This window comes from Mauremys mutica, chromosome 10 (assembly GCF_020497125.1).
Source record: "Mauremys mutica isolate MM-2020 ecotype Southern chromosome 10, ASM2049712v1, whole genome shotgun sequence".
In the NCBI taxonomy this organism is placed as follows: domain Eukaryota; kingdom Metazoa; phylum Chordata; order Testudines; family Geoemydidae; genus Mauremys; species Mauremys mutica.
The window spans coordinates 1596002-1610775 of record NC_059081.1 but is presented as its reverse complement, the minus strand read 5'-3'; the positions used below and the strand labels follow the sequence as shown (position 1 = coordinate 1610775).

Here is a 14774-nt window from a genome sequence, read left to right as displayed (position 1 = left end):
GAAATGGAAAGGTGGGAAATTCAAAACCGATCAAACAAAAAACTTTTTCATGTTGTCTAATTACCCGGTGGAACTCACTGCCACAGGAAGTCACTGAGGCCAAGAATTTAACAAAATTAAAAAAGGGGCTGGGCACTTCTCTGGCTAACAGGACCCTCCGGGGTTGTTAGAACAGATTGTGGCCGGGCTCTGGTCCCTCCGGCTGCAGAACTATTAGAGACCAGGGTGAGACCTAATGTGTGGGTGTGGGTGAGGGGCAGATTATCCCACCTCTGCTGCTGCTTAGTTCTTCCACCTTCCTCTGCAGCATCTGGTGCTGGGCACTGTCCCAGAGGAGACGGAGCTCGAAGGATCTGAGGTCTGATCCCTCTGGTGATGCTTGCGTTCCTGTGCCCGAGATCAGCGCTCTGCAGAGAAGCCAAGCTCGGTGCTGCACGGGGCCAGCACGAGACCCCCGGGCAGTGGCAGGAAGGAGCCAGGCCCAGTTACTGGTTTGTTTGGTGTAACCAAGGCCCTGGGAGGCCCTCGTTGTGTGTTGCAGTAACCCAGAGACAGCTCAGCAAAGGGCAGCGCTGAGCAGCGCCCTGCACAGCCACCCACCACAGCTGTTACTAACAACAAACCTTCCCTCCCGGTTACTATAAAAGGTGCCGCTCAGAGCAGCTCCGTTCCCAGCCTTTGTCCTCCGAGCCCGTTGCTGTCGGCTCGAAGAACCTCTGCAGCATGGTGAGTCCCCCCAGGGCGAGTGGGGGGCAGCTCCCTGGGTCCCGTGCTGCCCTGGGAGGGTTCAGACGTAAGGGAGCTGTACGGGGGGATCGGTCCCGGCCCCTAAAGCTCCAGGCGAGCCGCGTGGGCAGCGGCAGGCAGGCTCCAGAGCTCAGAGGCGTCACAGGGTGGGTGTGAGTCCAGCGGCTGTTGCTGGCTGGGACGGGGACGGGGGTGCAGACGGCACAAATTCAGGAGCGGGCAAAGGAGCCAGACCAAGCTGGGGCTGTGCAGGCTGGAATGGGGCTGAGACGCAGGCCAGTGGGGCCGTGTGGAGGGGAGGCAGCCTGCCTGTGGCCTCAGCCAGGGACGGGAGGAGAGCAGGGGGAGAGGGGCCAGGGAGGAGGTAGCCTGGGCAGTGGGGAGATGCAGGGAGGTGACGGGCATAGGCGGCAGGTTTGTATAATTTTTGGTGGGGCCCAAAATGGTGGTGCCCCCCTCCCCCCGTTCCCGCCCTGTAAGCCGATATAAAATGAAGCTACAACGCGTCAGTGCCACAAGATTACAAGGGTCAATTAAAAGTGGAAAGTCAGAAGCAGCACTTGCCTACTTCAATATACATTTTACCATCACTGTATAAAAATGGTTCCCAATTGTCGATGCAATCTGATTAATTTAAGAGCACATTACAATTAAATAGTTCAATTCTCAGTCATTTTAAGACTTTGCCACACACTAGTTTGTCTGTACACCAGTTTCAGACAATCCTTTATAGCAATTTTACTCCAGGTCCTATGTGAAACCAATCAATCACTTCCTCCTCTCACCCGCATCGTTTTGTTTTAAGCTGTAATCAAAAGTGGCTTCATCTGCTTTAAAAGTCACAGAGCAGCAGCCACAAGTCTGCAGGTCTTAGGGATATTGTCCTGGTCAACTCTGTCAAAATTAATTACAACCTAGATGGGATTATGGTGAGGGGGCACGGCCCGGCCCCCTCCACTCCCCTCCCCAGTGATGAGCTGCCAATTTTTTAACAACGGGTTCCCTCCTCCCTCCAAAATTTTAACAACGGGTTCCCTCCTTCCCCCCCCCTCCGTGGGGGGGGGTCGTGCCCCATCCAACCCCTCATGTTCCTTAACACACACACTCCGAGACCCCTGACCCATCCCCCCCTTCCCTGTCCCCTGACTGCCCCTTGCCGCCCCACCCAACCCCTCCTCTCATTCTCAATGGCCCCCCAGAACCCCTACCCCATACAACTACCCCTTCTCTCTGTCCCTGAGTGCCCCCACCACCTCATCCAACCCTGCTCTTTCCTGACTGCTCCCCGGGACCCTTGCCCCCATTCAATCCCCCTGTTCCCTGCCCTCTGACTGCCCTGACCCCTATCCACCCCCCCACAACCCACCCCCTCCCTGCCCCCTTACCACACTGCCTGGGGACCGGGTCCACTCTGCCAGAACCACGACCGGCGCCGCTCGGCCCGACTCCCCGGGCCGGCACCGGGGCCCGGCCGCTCGGCGGCAGCCGCGGGGCCCGACTCCCCGGGCCGGCGCTGGGCTGGAGGGAGCCGCGGTCTGGGACCGGGAGCTGCTGAGCCAGCCGCACCTCCCCTCCCCCTCCGCGCCCCAGCTTACCTGCTGGCTGCCTCCATGCTGCTTGTTCAGGCTTCCCGCGAACATCTGATTCGTGAGAAGCAGGGGAGGGGGAGGAGAAGGGGGCGGAGCAGGAGAGGAGTGGGCGGGAACTTTTGTTAAATTTAGCAGCCTTTAACAAGCGGTTCTAAAATGGCTGCTAAATTTAACAACGGGTTCCCGCGAACCCGTGCGAACCCGCTGCAGCTCACCCCTGCCCCTCCCCCTCCTGAGGTGCTGCAGCACCAGCAGCTTGCACTGCTCTTATGCTGTAGCCCTTAGGCGGCGGCAGCAGCAGCAGCAAGGGAGAGAGACGCGCGCTGCGCGCGCTTTACATTCAGGCAGGGAAGCTCCGGGCAGGGCGGGCTCTAGGTTTTTTGCTGCCCCAAGCAAAAAAAAATTTGGCTGCCCCCCTTCCCAGCCCTGGGCTCCCCCCTGCTGCCAGTCCCGTACCCTCCTGCTGCCCCAGCCCTGGGCTCTCCCGCCACCCACCCACTCACCCCCCCACCCACACCCCCTGCCACCCCAGCGCTGGGCTTCCCCCTTTCCTCCCCACCAGTGCCCTCCCCCACCCCAATGCTGCCCCAGCTCTGGGCTCCCCCCCACCAGTGCCCCCCCCCACACCTCCTGTTGCCCCAGCCCTGGGTCACTGGTAACTCGCTCCCAGGGCGGGTCATTCAGCCGGAATTTTGGATGTGCACAGAACACAGACAGGATTGGTTCCCATATGGTTACAGAGCTGCAGTAAAGTGGAACAATTTTCAGCTTGTGTGATTGGAGGATATCTGGATGCATATTATAAGACTGTCCTCCATAAATGAGGAAAAGTTGAGCTGCCTTTATTATTCTTTTGTTCCACTCTTTCTTTCTATGGGGAATTTGCCAATGCAATATCACTGTCTTCCTTTCAAACAAACAAAAAGGCAATGGCTGTTGAAAATAGCAATTCCAGTGCTAATAAGCATTTCTTGCTCAATTTTTCCTACTTTTTCTACAGCAAGTTACAGTGGATCAGTATATTTGATTTGGGAGAAATGAAGTAAAAGCTGCCCAAACCGAGCTTGAGCACTCCTGAATTTTGAGGTGTTCAAATCTGGAAGGCAGGTGCTGGGGGTGGGAGAGGGCTGTGGGCTCCATGGGGGAGCATGGCAGCAACTGTCTGGAGCTGCAGGGAGCCAGACACGCTGGTCTGAGTGGCACAGTAAGCGGTTTGGGGGTTGGAGAAGGGGTAGGGGGTTCCGGGGGGCAGTCAAGGGACAAGGAGCAGGGGGGGTTGGATGGGGCAGAGGTTCGGAGGGGCAGTCAGGGGACAGGCAGCAATTGGATAGGCATGGGAGTCCAGGGGGTTTGTCAGGGGACAGGTAGAGGGTGGGGTCCTGGGGGGAAGTTGGGTGGGGTCTCAGGAGGGGGCAGTTGGGGACAAGGAGAAGGGAGGCTTAGATAGGGCCATAGGGGCTGGGGTCCCAAGGGGCAGTTAGGGGCAGGGGTCTCGGGAGGGGGTAATCGGGGGACAAGGACCAGTGGTGCTTAGATAGGGGGTGGGGGTCCTGGGAGGCAGTTGGGGCAGGGGTCTGGGGAGGGGGCAATCAGCGGCCAGGGGCTGGGATTCAAAGGGCTCTGGGCTCTCTGCCCCTGCGGGCAGCGCAGACCCCTCTGACTCCCGGCCGCGGCTGGGATTTAAAGGGCTCTGGGCTCCCCGCGGTTGCAGGCAGCCCAGAGCCCTCTGACTCCCGGCCGCGGCTGGGATTTAAAGGGCTCTGGGATCCCCGCGGTTGCAGGCAGCCCAGAGCCCTCTGACTCCCCTGCGCTCCAAGCAGGGGCGAAACCTAGCTCCAAATATTGGTGGAGCAGAGCCCCTGATTGTGAATATTCCTGCGGCTTTAGCCCCACGAGCCCATATAAGTTGGCGCCCATGGTGACGGGGGCTGGATCCGTGCGGCTGGTGAGAAGGGGGAATTGTAGGGGAACGCAGCGGGAGAGGCCAGATGTGGGGCGAGCGTGAGGAATGAGGTCCCTGAGCCAGGCTGAGAGGCAGGACGGCAGAGGGATGGAGAGGAAGGATCGGCCTGGCCTGCAGCTAGCGACTTGGAGGGAGCAGCACCGGGACCGAGGAGAGGCCAATGAACAGCACGGAGCAGGTTTTCTGGTGCACAAGCAGCCGGCCAATCTTCCCCTGCCCTCTGAGCCCAGTTTGAGGGGGGCGGGGATGGCGGGTGGCTCTCCCCGCTGTCAGGATCCCTCAAACCCAGAGACTGTCTGTAGTGAAGGGCTGCAGGTCCTGCCCCAGGACGATATGCCCCACAGACAGCAGCTGGGCCCCTCATCCCACCACGGTTCCTTGTTCTTCGCCCCCAGCGCGAGTGCATTTCTGTCCACGTCGGCCAGGCTGGCGTGCAGATCGGCAATGCCTGCTGGGAGCTGTACTGCCTGGAGCACGGCATCCAGCCGGACGGGCAGATGCCCAGCGACAAGACCATCGGGGGAGGGGACGACTCCTTCAACACCTTCTTCAGCGAGACGGGCGCTGGGAAGCACGTCCCCAGGGCCGTCTTCGTGGACCTGGAGCCCACTGTGATCGGTGAGTGGAGACGCCGGGGGAGGGATGGGGCTGGGGGCTAGTGATCCCTGTGCGAGCACGGCCTGCCTCGGAGTTTGCATGCACCAGTCACAATCCGCTGAGCCACCCAGCGCCTCTGGCCCGGGTGTGGCAGGCTCTGGAATCAGATGGCACAGAGCAGGTGTATGAGCCCTCTGTGGGGCCGCATCTAGGGCAGGAACGTCAGGGTCTGCGGGCGGGTCAGTGTCCCAGGAACAAAGCTACGTGAGCCCTTCAGCTCTCACTCGCTAACCCATGCAGCCCTGCTCAGGTGGGGCACCGAGGTCCCTCCGGGAGGGGCGGGCGCTAACCGGGCTGTGCTGTCAATTCCAGACGAGGTTCGGACCGGCACTTACCGCCAGCTCTTCCACCCGGAGCAGCTCATCACCGGCAAGGAAGATGCTGCCAATAACTATGCCCGTGGGCACTACACCATCGGCAAGGAGATCATCGACCTGGTGCTGGACAGGATCCGGAAGCTGGTAAAGACGCTAGGGCCGGCAGGGTTCTGGGAAGCTCTTGGATTCCCGGTGGAGATAATGCCGAGCGGTGGTTGGATGGTGAGGGAGCACAATCAGCTTCTGCTGCCCACACGTTCGCTGGCTTCACCGCCAGCTTCCTCCGTCACCCTGGGACAACATGCAGCTGGGCCGCGGAGTCTGCAGGCCCCAGCACGCAGGGATCCACTTGGAGCTGAGTGGCCTCTGCTTGGATCTAGCTGGAGACCTGCAGCTGCCTCCCCAGGCCACACCTCAGTCTGGAAGACGAGGGCGGCTAGAATCTGCCCTATTGTATGGCAGCGAGGCGCGGCCTCGGGGTCATGGTGACCTGCTAATGCAGCTTTCATCAGGGCTCTGTCTGTGCCCTCAGGGTGCAGGGGAACTCCAGTGCCCGAGTGTGTGCAGTGAATTCAGGCTGTCTCGTGCACTGGCTGGAGCTGTGCTCACCCCTTCCCAGGGGAGCTAGAACAGTTCCCGTCATTCCCGGGGCAGGGGACCCCAAACTGCTTTCGGAGAAGAGGCAGAGAAGTGCAGCTCCAGGACAGGCTCTGCCATGGGAGGCACAGGATGGGAAAGCCTGGGACGGGGGACAATGAGAGGGGATGGATTCCCCATCCGCACAGGAAAAGGAATCGGTGGAAAGGCTCTGTGTATATAGCCTCTTGCTTTCAGCGGTGCTGGTGCTACTCCGCATCCAATGCTGAAGTCGTGCTGGTGCCACCATAACTCACACCAGCATGCTCCCCGGTGAACCAGGAGGTTAGCAGTATCGGCAGAGAGAAGCACCGGGCCCGGAGTGGTGAGAAGGAGATTAAAGCAAGGATTAGTAATGGGGCTCTGGGAGCAGAAGGGCGAGTTGGGGGTGTGTGGAAGGAGGCTTTTAGGAGTCAGGCTAAAGACAGGCAAGGGGTGAAAGACAGAGAGTGGGTGAGAGTGAGTCAGGACGGGGGTCCTGGAAGCTGACACATTTTCCATAAATCTCTTTCTGCTGGAACCCATCCACCTTCCCCGCTGGGGTCCTGAGGATTGAAAGCCCTCCGGAGCCCTCCTGCCATCGCACAGCAAAGCTGTGAAATCCTGGGGCCCCGCTGCACCGCGGGTGGGACGACTGGCAGGGTGCTGAGCGATACAGGCTGCTCTGCTACAAGGCCTGGGAGAGACACCCCCATCTCACTCCCAGCTGACTGCCCCATTCCCAGGCTGATTCCTCTCTCTTTCCTGGAACCCGCAGGCCGACCAGTGCACGGGGCTCCAGGGCTTCCTCATCTTCCACAGCTTCGGGGGTGGCACCGGCTCTGGATTCACCTCCCTGCTGATGGAGCGTCTCTCCGTTGATTATGGCAAGAAGTCCAAGCTGGAGTTCTCCATCTACCCAGCGCCTCAGATATCCACCGCGGTGGTGGAGCCCTACAACTCCATCCTGACCACCCACACCACCCTGGAGCACTCGGACTGCGCCTTCATGGTAGACAATGAGGCCATCTACGACATCTGCCGCAGGAACCTGGACATCGAGCGCCCCACCTACACCAACCTCAACCGGTTGATAGGTCAGATCGTGTCCTCCATCACCGCCTCCCTCCGATTCGATGGTGCCCTCAATGTGGATCTGACAGAATTCCAGACCAACCTGGTGCCCTATCCCCGTATCCACTTCCCGCTGGCCACCTACGCCCCCGTCATCTCTGCAGAGAAGGCCTATCATGAGCAGCTCTCCGTGGCTGAGATCACAAACGCCTGCTTTGAGCCAGCCAACCAGATGGTGAAGTGTGACCCCCGCCATGGCAAATACATGGCCTGCTGCCTCTTGTACCGCGGTGACGTGGTTCCCAAAGACGTCAATGCTGCAATTGCCACCATCAAAACCAAGCGCAGCATCCAGTTCGTAGACTGGTGCCCAACTGGCTTCAAGGTTGGTATCAACTACCAGCCTCCCACTGTGGTTCCCGGTGGCGACCTGGCCAAGGTGCAGCGGGCCGTGTGCATGCTGAGCAACACGACGGCCATTGCCGAGGCCTGGGCTCGGCTGGACCACAAGTTTGACCTGATGTATGCCAAGCGGGCCTTCGTGCACTGGTACGTGGGGGAGGGGATGGAGGAGGGGGAGTTCTCCGAGGCCCGGGAGGACATGGCTGCCCTGGAGAAGGATTACGAGGAGGTGGGGACAGACAGTGTGGATGGAGAAGGAGAGGAAGAGGAAGGTGATGAATACTAGAAGGTAAAAGTCCTGTTTGGACGGCTGGGAAAGAGCCTCACGTCTTCCTCACTGATGCACTTGGGAAAACTGTCCACCTTAAATAAAACAGTTCCTCCAGTCATGTTTGCTGCATCCATTTACCTGTTCCCAGTCTGAGCTGTGCCCCGTCATCCCATGCCTGGCGCAGCCACGGGAAGGACGTGGACGCACCCCTGTTATCGGCCAGGCTGAACTTGACAATCTGCCATCTGCCCAAGTGCACTTCACTAGCTCGACATGGAGCTGCTGTGCCATTGTCCCATCCTCCGGCACAGAGCTCTGTGCGAGGGGCTCCTGGTGAGACGCACAGACCGTAACCCTAGACAATGGTGTCACGGAGTCCCTGGGCGATGCTCTGGAACTGCTCCCCACAAAGCCAGGCAGGACCCTGGGGAGCCTCCTCTCCCTCGGAGCAGCCTGTCTGCAGGGCAAGAAGCTCCCACGGCTTCACCTCCTGGGTCTCTCCTTGGAGCATTCAGCCTCCTCTGCCCCTCCGTGCGCTTCCCCCAGCGAGTCCGCCCAGGCGGGATCCTGGGGAAGCCACAGGGTCCTGCACCCCCACTGCGCAGTCAGACGTGACTCTCAGCCAGCCAGTGACACAGAGGTTTATTCGATGACAGGAACAGGGTCTGAAACAGAGCTTGTAGGTACAGAGAACAGGACCCCTCAGCCGGGTCCATTCTGGGGCCCAGAGAGCCAGACCCCCACGTCTGCCCTCACTCCCCATCCCCAGCCAGCCCCAAACTGAACCCCCCTCCAGCCCCTCCTCTCTGGCCTTTGTCTCTTTCCCAGGCCAGGAGGTCACCTGATCTCTTTGTTAGCCATCCACTTGCAGGGGGGAAGGGCCCCAGCCATTTGTTGCCAGGAGACAGTGTCGGCCATTTATGCAGGCTGGAGACTTAAAAAATGCACAGGGGAAACTGAGGCACCCACACCGTGTTCAGAGGAAACATTAAGAACAGTCCCACTTCGTCACAAATGCCGACTGGGTCATGAGTGACAGGGAGAATCAGATGGAGGGGAAGAGGGAAACCAGTGGGCTGTGTAGATCCCTGGGATGGGGATGCTGGGGCCAGCCCATGGGCCCCGAAGATCATGGGCCCAATCCAACATCATATATTGGCTGGGGACACGGAACCCTCCTCCATGGTGCCACTAAGAAATAACCCTCCCTGGTCTCTTCATTGCTCTCCCAGGTCTTCTCGTCCATCTCTGCTTTTCCCTTTGCCTCCCATGTCACCTCCGATACCTTTCACACGGGATCTCGTACAGCATCGATACTGGCGATGAGAGGACTGACTGTATCCATTAATTTCCATGTTCTCGGTAGCCTAGCACCTTGGAACCTGGTTCACTCCTTCAGTATGGGGTGGAGAATACAGTGGGAGGGGACTCATACGCCATCCACAGGGTGCCCATCTGGCAATAGCAATTCCTTCCATGAGGCAGTCAGGCTGGGCGGGAGAGTCCGCCTGAGCTCCCCTATCCCCTGGAGAGCCCTTAGTGAAGACATTGTCAGCCGGGAGGGAGGGAGGGAGAGCGCTGCAGGGGCCGATCCTGAGAGCTTGGACCCCCACAGGACTGATGGCTGTTTGCCAGCATCCTTTCCTGTTTCTCTTTTCCTTTAACCTAAGTGCTCCCCGCCCCCTTCTCTCCTCTGTCTCCCAGGCCGAGTGCCTCTATCAAAGGGAGACTTTCCCAAAATGCCCCCTGGCTCCTAGCAACTGTGCTCTTGGGAGAACGGCTGCTGGACTCTAAACCGCTTTGAAACCACCCACGGAGAGGTTACAAAAACGGAACAGCCCGTTCTAGGAGAGCCGGGGTGCAGCCGTGTGGGTCCCAGGATGTTAGAGAGACAAGGGGGGGGAATAGCTTTGATTGGCCCCACTAATGTAGGTGAGAGAGAGCAGCTTTCACAGGCCTGAGGCAGAGCTCTGTCTCTCTCACCCTCAGAAACGGGCCCATAGAAGCTATTCCCTCCCGCACTCATTCTCGGAGCCTCACACAAGGGACGTCAGCCTCCCCACGCCCTATCAGCGCCGTGTGTGCTGGGTGTCTGGCCGTGCCCCCTCCGCGCTCACCTGGGACTCCGCAGCGCCAGCGGCCTCGGAACAGCACCTTGTCCGTGCCAGGGGGACTCTGGGAGCGTCCTGGAGCGGGGCCTGTCGGCATTCATCAAGCACACGCCAGCAGTGGCCGACAGGAGACAGGTGTGCTAGAAACACAAGGCAGAAGATCCAGGCTCAGTACAATCATTTCCAGCTCCACAAATCTACCAGCCTAGAACCTGTTGGTTCACATAACAACCTGGGCTTGGGCGCTGTGGATTTCAAGAGGCCTTAGGGCACGTTCAGTGTCTCTGGGGGCTCAGGACTAGGTGCCCTGTGTGGCCGACGGAGCACGTGTATGTCAGGGGTTCTGCACAACTAGGGCAATGTCTGGATAATAAATACAAACAGTAACACACGTTAGCAGTGAAAGGGTTAATAGTGAGGGTGACCCCCACAAGGAACTGAAAGGAGGCTCCTCTCTAGGGGTGTAGAAACATTGGAGCTGCGGCAGAAAAGAGCCCAGGGAGGACTGAGGGCAGCGCTAATGGCTTGCAGAGCTCCAGCTGTTTAGCTGAAGCTGGAGATGTGACTTGCCTGCGTGCGTCAGGACCTTCGGGGGAGAACACAGTGGGTGCTAACGGGCTTTTTAGACTAGTGGAGCTGGGCAGAACCAGAGTCAAGGGCTGGAAGTTGAAACCAGACTAATTCTAATGAGAAACGGGGCACAAATTAACGGTGCGGGTGATTAGCCACAGGCATTGGCAACTGGCTGGCTGGCTTCCCATCCGGCCTCGCGCCTTCCTGGATGATGCTTTTGCCAGACAAGTCCCAGGGCTCCAGCCAGGGGTGACGGGGTGAAATGCAATGGCCTGGGCTAGCGAGGGGCTCAGATTTTGTGATCTAAAGGTCCCTCCTGGCCGTCACCTCCATGACTCTACAAGTGGCACATCAAGAGTTTGTGCCCTCCTAGTGCACCGCCCTGACATCACAATCAGCCTGAGCTTTCCATTGGCTGCAGCAGCTGCCAGTCAGCAGGGGAGGAATGTGATGGGCTGCTGGTGAGCGCCTGCCCTGCACCCCCGTGTACCACCGAGGGCACCTGCAGGCGGGGGCAGTGCAGATCTCTCCTGCTGCAGCAAGGTAGGGCCTGGGCTCTATCCGAGCGGTGGGGATACCTGGGGAGAGGGAAGAGCTGGACGCGGGATGGTGAAGGGGACAGGTGGTGACTGGAGAGCACCTGATGCAATGGGTGCAGAGCAGAGAGGGGAAAGGGGATGTAGGAAGAAGCACGAGGGTCAGACAAGGGCTGGTCTCCTGGGCATGGGCCTAATACCCACCACCTAGGGAGCCTGGCTCCTCACTCTGCCCTGGGAAGGGGCATAAACCTCAGCCAACGGCGAGCTCAACACCCTCCCCACCCCAGCAGGCCTCCCCTGCCAGGACAGGGGTGGGTCTGGCCTGTGGGCTGTGGGCTACAGCTCCCCAGCACGTCTGAAAACCTCAGCGAGGGAGGCTGGTGAGATCTCACCCAGAGTATCAACAAAACATCTATGGCCAATTGGCTTAAAGAGGGGAAGAAGTTTATACACTATATCAGAAAAATACTAGTATTTGCAATGGTATGGGCCCATCTCGAGACGGAGTGGTAAACTGTCAATAATGATGTAGAAAAGTCAGAAGTGTTCAATAAATATTTCTGGGCTGTATCTCAAAACAAGCTGAATGATGTCTCCACATTATACATGACCATCACTTACTTGCTTTTTCATCGGTAATGAAGGAAGATGTTAAACAGCACCTACCGAAGCTAAACATTTTAAAATCAGCAAATCCACATAACTTGCACCCAAGAGTTTTAAAAGAGCTGGCCGAGGAGCTCTCCAAATCAATGGTATTAATTTTTTGTAAGGCTTGGAAAATTGGAGAAGTTCAAGAGGACTGAAAGAAAGCTAAAGTTGTGTAATTATTTAAAAAGGGTAAACAGATGACCCAGGTCACTCTAGGTCAGTGAGTCTGACATCACTCCCAGGGAAAATTATTGAACAGCTGATATGACACTATCAATATGACCATGTAATTAATACCAGTTAATATAGTTTCCTGGAAAGCAGGTCTTGTTAGACAAACTTGAGATCATTCTTTGACAAGGTTACAAGTGGGTCTGAAAAAGGGATTGGTGTTGACCCACTACACATGGATTTGTGTGAGGCACTTGACTCATTGCTGCACGACATTCTGATTCAAATATGTGCACTGTGTAAAATCAGTGCAGCACATATTAAAAGGAGTAAAAACTGGCCAACTGCTAGATCTCAAAATGTAACTCAGTGGTTTGAGCATGGGCCTGCTAAACGCAGGATTGTGAGTTCAATCCTTGAGGGGGCCACTTAGGCATCTGGGGCAAAATCAGTCCTTGGTCCTGCTAGAGAAGGCAGGGGGCTGGGCTCGCTGACCACTCTCTTCCAGCTCCATGAGAGAGGTACAACTGTTAATGGGGAGTAACCAACTAGTGGGGTCCCTGGGGACTGGTTTTTTAGCCCAACGTTACCTAATATTTTTATTAATGATTCAGAAGAAAAACAATCATTGCCCAGAGCGTTTCCAGATGATGTAAGGCTTGGGGTGAGGCGGTAAATAGTGACAAGGACTGACCCCCTACACGGAGCAATCTGGATTGGTTGGACAGCTGGGCACAATCCAACAACATGGGTTAATATGGCCAGTCACAACGTCACACGTCTAGGAACAAAGAATGCAGGTCGTACGTACACGATGGCGAATTACAGTCTGGATGGAAGTGACACTGATTTGGAGATTATTGTAGATACCAACTGCCTGGGAGTCAGGGGCACAGATTGTTCTTATCCATCCTCCTGGTTGAGGGCAAGGGCCAGGCAGGAGCCCAAGTGTGCTGGAGACGAACAAATGGCTGTGCAGATGGTGTCCATGGGAGGGCTTTGGCTTCCGTGACCATGGGATGCTGTTCCAGGCAGGAGGTCTGTGGGAGGAGATGGAGTGCACAGACTCAGAAACCTAGCGAGGAGGGCTCTAAGCTAGGTTCCAGGGTAGGCAACAAAAGCCCACAGGTAAGCATAAAAAAGGCAGCCTTAGCTGAGGGCTGCCAAGAGAAGAATTCTTTGTCTCCTTAAATGAAGGCTAAAGATGGAGTCACTCTCCGTTCCTTACATTTCCAAAGGTCCTGCCTCTGGTTTACATGGCAGGCCTGCTGGGATTCGTCTCCTGTGTCTCTTTGGGGTGCAGCAGCTGTGTTAATAATTCGTTGTCTCTCGAGTTCAGGGTCCGGATAATCCCGGCTAGGTTGGCTCGATTCATAGATTCATAGACTCTAGGACTGGAAGGGACCTCGAGAGGTCATCGAGTCCAGTCCCCTGCCCTCATGGCAGGACCAAATACTGTCTAGACCATCCCTGAGAGACATTTATCTAACCTACTCTTAAATATCTCCAGAGATGGAGATTCCGCAACCTCCCTAGGCAGTTTATTCCAGTTAGGAACTTTTTCCTAATGTCCAACCTAAACCTCCCTTGCTGCAGTTTAAGCCCATTGCTTCTTGTTCTGTCCTTAGAGGCTAAGATGAACAAGTTTTCTCCCTCCTCCTGATGACACCCTTTTAGATACCTGAAAACTGCTCTCATGTCCCCTCTCAGTCTTCTCTTTTCCAAACTAAACAAACCCAATTCTTTCAGCCTCCTTCATAGGTCATGTTCTCAAGACCTTTAATCATTCTTGTTGCTCTTCTCTGGACCCTCTCCAATTTCTCTACATCTTTCTTGATATACGGTGCCCAGAACTGGACACAATATGCCAGCTGAGGCCTAACCAGCGCAGAGTAGAGCGGAAGAATGACTTCTCGTGTCTTGCTCACAACATACCTGTTAATGCAGCCCAGAATCATGTTTGCTTTTTTTGCAACAGCATCACATTGTCGACTCATATTTAGCTTGTGGTCCACTATGACCCCTAGAGCCAGGCAGGAGCCCAAGTGGGCTTTGCTTACTGCTAATATGTTAACTGAGGTAAACCCACATTTCTCTGTCTAGGACAGCCCTGTTTATCACCTTTACCTAGGGTGGCCTGTCGTATCTGAAACATGGCCAAGTAACATCAAACAGAGAGAATCCCTAACTTCACATGGAACATTAACACTTGCATTTTACACTGATATTAATAACCAGCACGTTATTAGCTTTCAGGCGATAGCTCACGAGGCATATTTTGTACCGATATGATTCCAGTAATGTGTTAAGGTGTGAATAAGGGCATACCGAGGGCAGGGGCGGCTCTAGAAATTACACCGCCCCAAGCAGTGGGGGGCAGAAGTGTCTGCGGCGGGTACGCTGGTCCCGGCTCCGGTGGAGCATCCGCAGGCATGCCTGCAGGAGCTCCGTCCGAGCCGCGGGACCAGCGCACCCACCGCAGTCATGCCTGCGGCAGCTCAAGCAGAGCCGCGGGAAGAGGGGACCCTCCGCAGTCATGCCTGCAGCAGGTCCGCTCCTCCTGGGGCTCCGGTGGACCTCCCGCAGGCATGACTGCGGAAGGTCCGCCGGAGCCAAATGCCGCCCTGCCGGGACAATGCCGCACCACGCGCCTGCTTGGCGCGCTGGGGTCTGGAGCCGGCCCTGACCGAGGGTCACCAATGGGGATTCCACAACCTCCCTTGGGAGCCTATTCCAGAATTTAACTACCCAGAGAGAAAGTTTTTCCTAGGCGATGTCTACACTATGGACCTTACAGCGGTACAGTGTACCACTACAGCTGTGCCACTGTAAAGTCTGCCATGTAGACGCTCTTTGCCGGCAGGAGAGAGCTCTCCTGTCAGCATTATTAAACCACCCCCAACGAGCGTTGGTAGCAGTGTCGGTGGGAGAGCCTCTCCTGCCAACATAGCATTGTCCACACCAGCGCTTTTGTCGGTGAAACTTATGTCTGTCAGGTGTGTGTTTTTTTCACACCCCTGACCAACAAAAGTGTTATAAACAAAAGTGGTAGTGTAGCCAAAGCCCTAATCTCTAACCTAAATCTCCCTGGCTG

The 14774-nt window shown here is 56.7% G+C and overlaps 2 protein-coding genes and 1 long non-coding RNA gene across 8 annotated transcripts in view; 2 read left to right on the top strand and 1 right to left on the bottom strand.

Annotated features, from left to right (window-relative positions):
- LOC123378271 overlaps positions 1-9886 on the bottom strand; it is a 36401-nt gene extending 26515 nt beyond the window's left edge. The window contains exon 1 of the long non-coding RNA XR_006582535.1: positions 9753-9886. This is a non-coding gene — a long non-coding RNA (uncharacterized LOC123378271). The remainder of the gene's footprint in view (positions 1-9752) is intronic.
- On the top strand, positions 588-7767 carry LOC123378264 (tubulin alpha-1D chain). The gene is made up of 4 exons (XM_045031847.1): positions 588-726; positions 4695-4917; positions 5269-5417; positions 6667-7767. The coding sequence occupies exons 1-4, from the start codon at positions 724-726 to the stop codon at positions 7648-7650; spliced, it is 1359 nt and encodes a 452-aa protein (XP_044887782.1). The 5' UTR covers positions 588-723; the 3' UTR covers positions 7651-7767.
- Positions 9887-10420: 534 nt separating the features above from the next.
- The window catches only part of LOC123378263 (dnaJ homolog subfamily B member 2-like), a 30482-nt gene continuing 26128 nt past the window's right edge, over positions 10421-14774 (top strand). For 4 of the 6 annotated variants that reach the window (XM_045031843.1, XM_045031841.1, XM_045031840.1 and 1 more), the window contains exon 1: positions 10722-10862. The gene's annotated coding sequence lies outside the window, so the exon portion shown is untranslated. Of the gene's footprint in view, positions 10863-14774 lie in introns of all 6 variants that reach the window. The other 2 variants (XM_045031846.1, XM_045031844.1) reach the window with 2 other exon arrangements.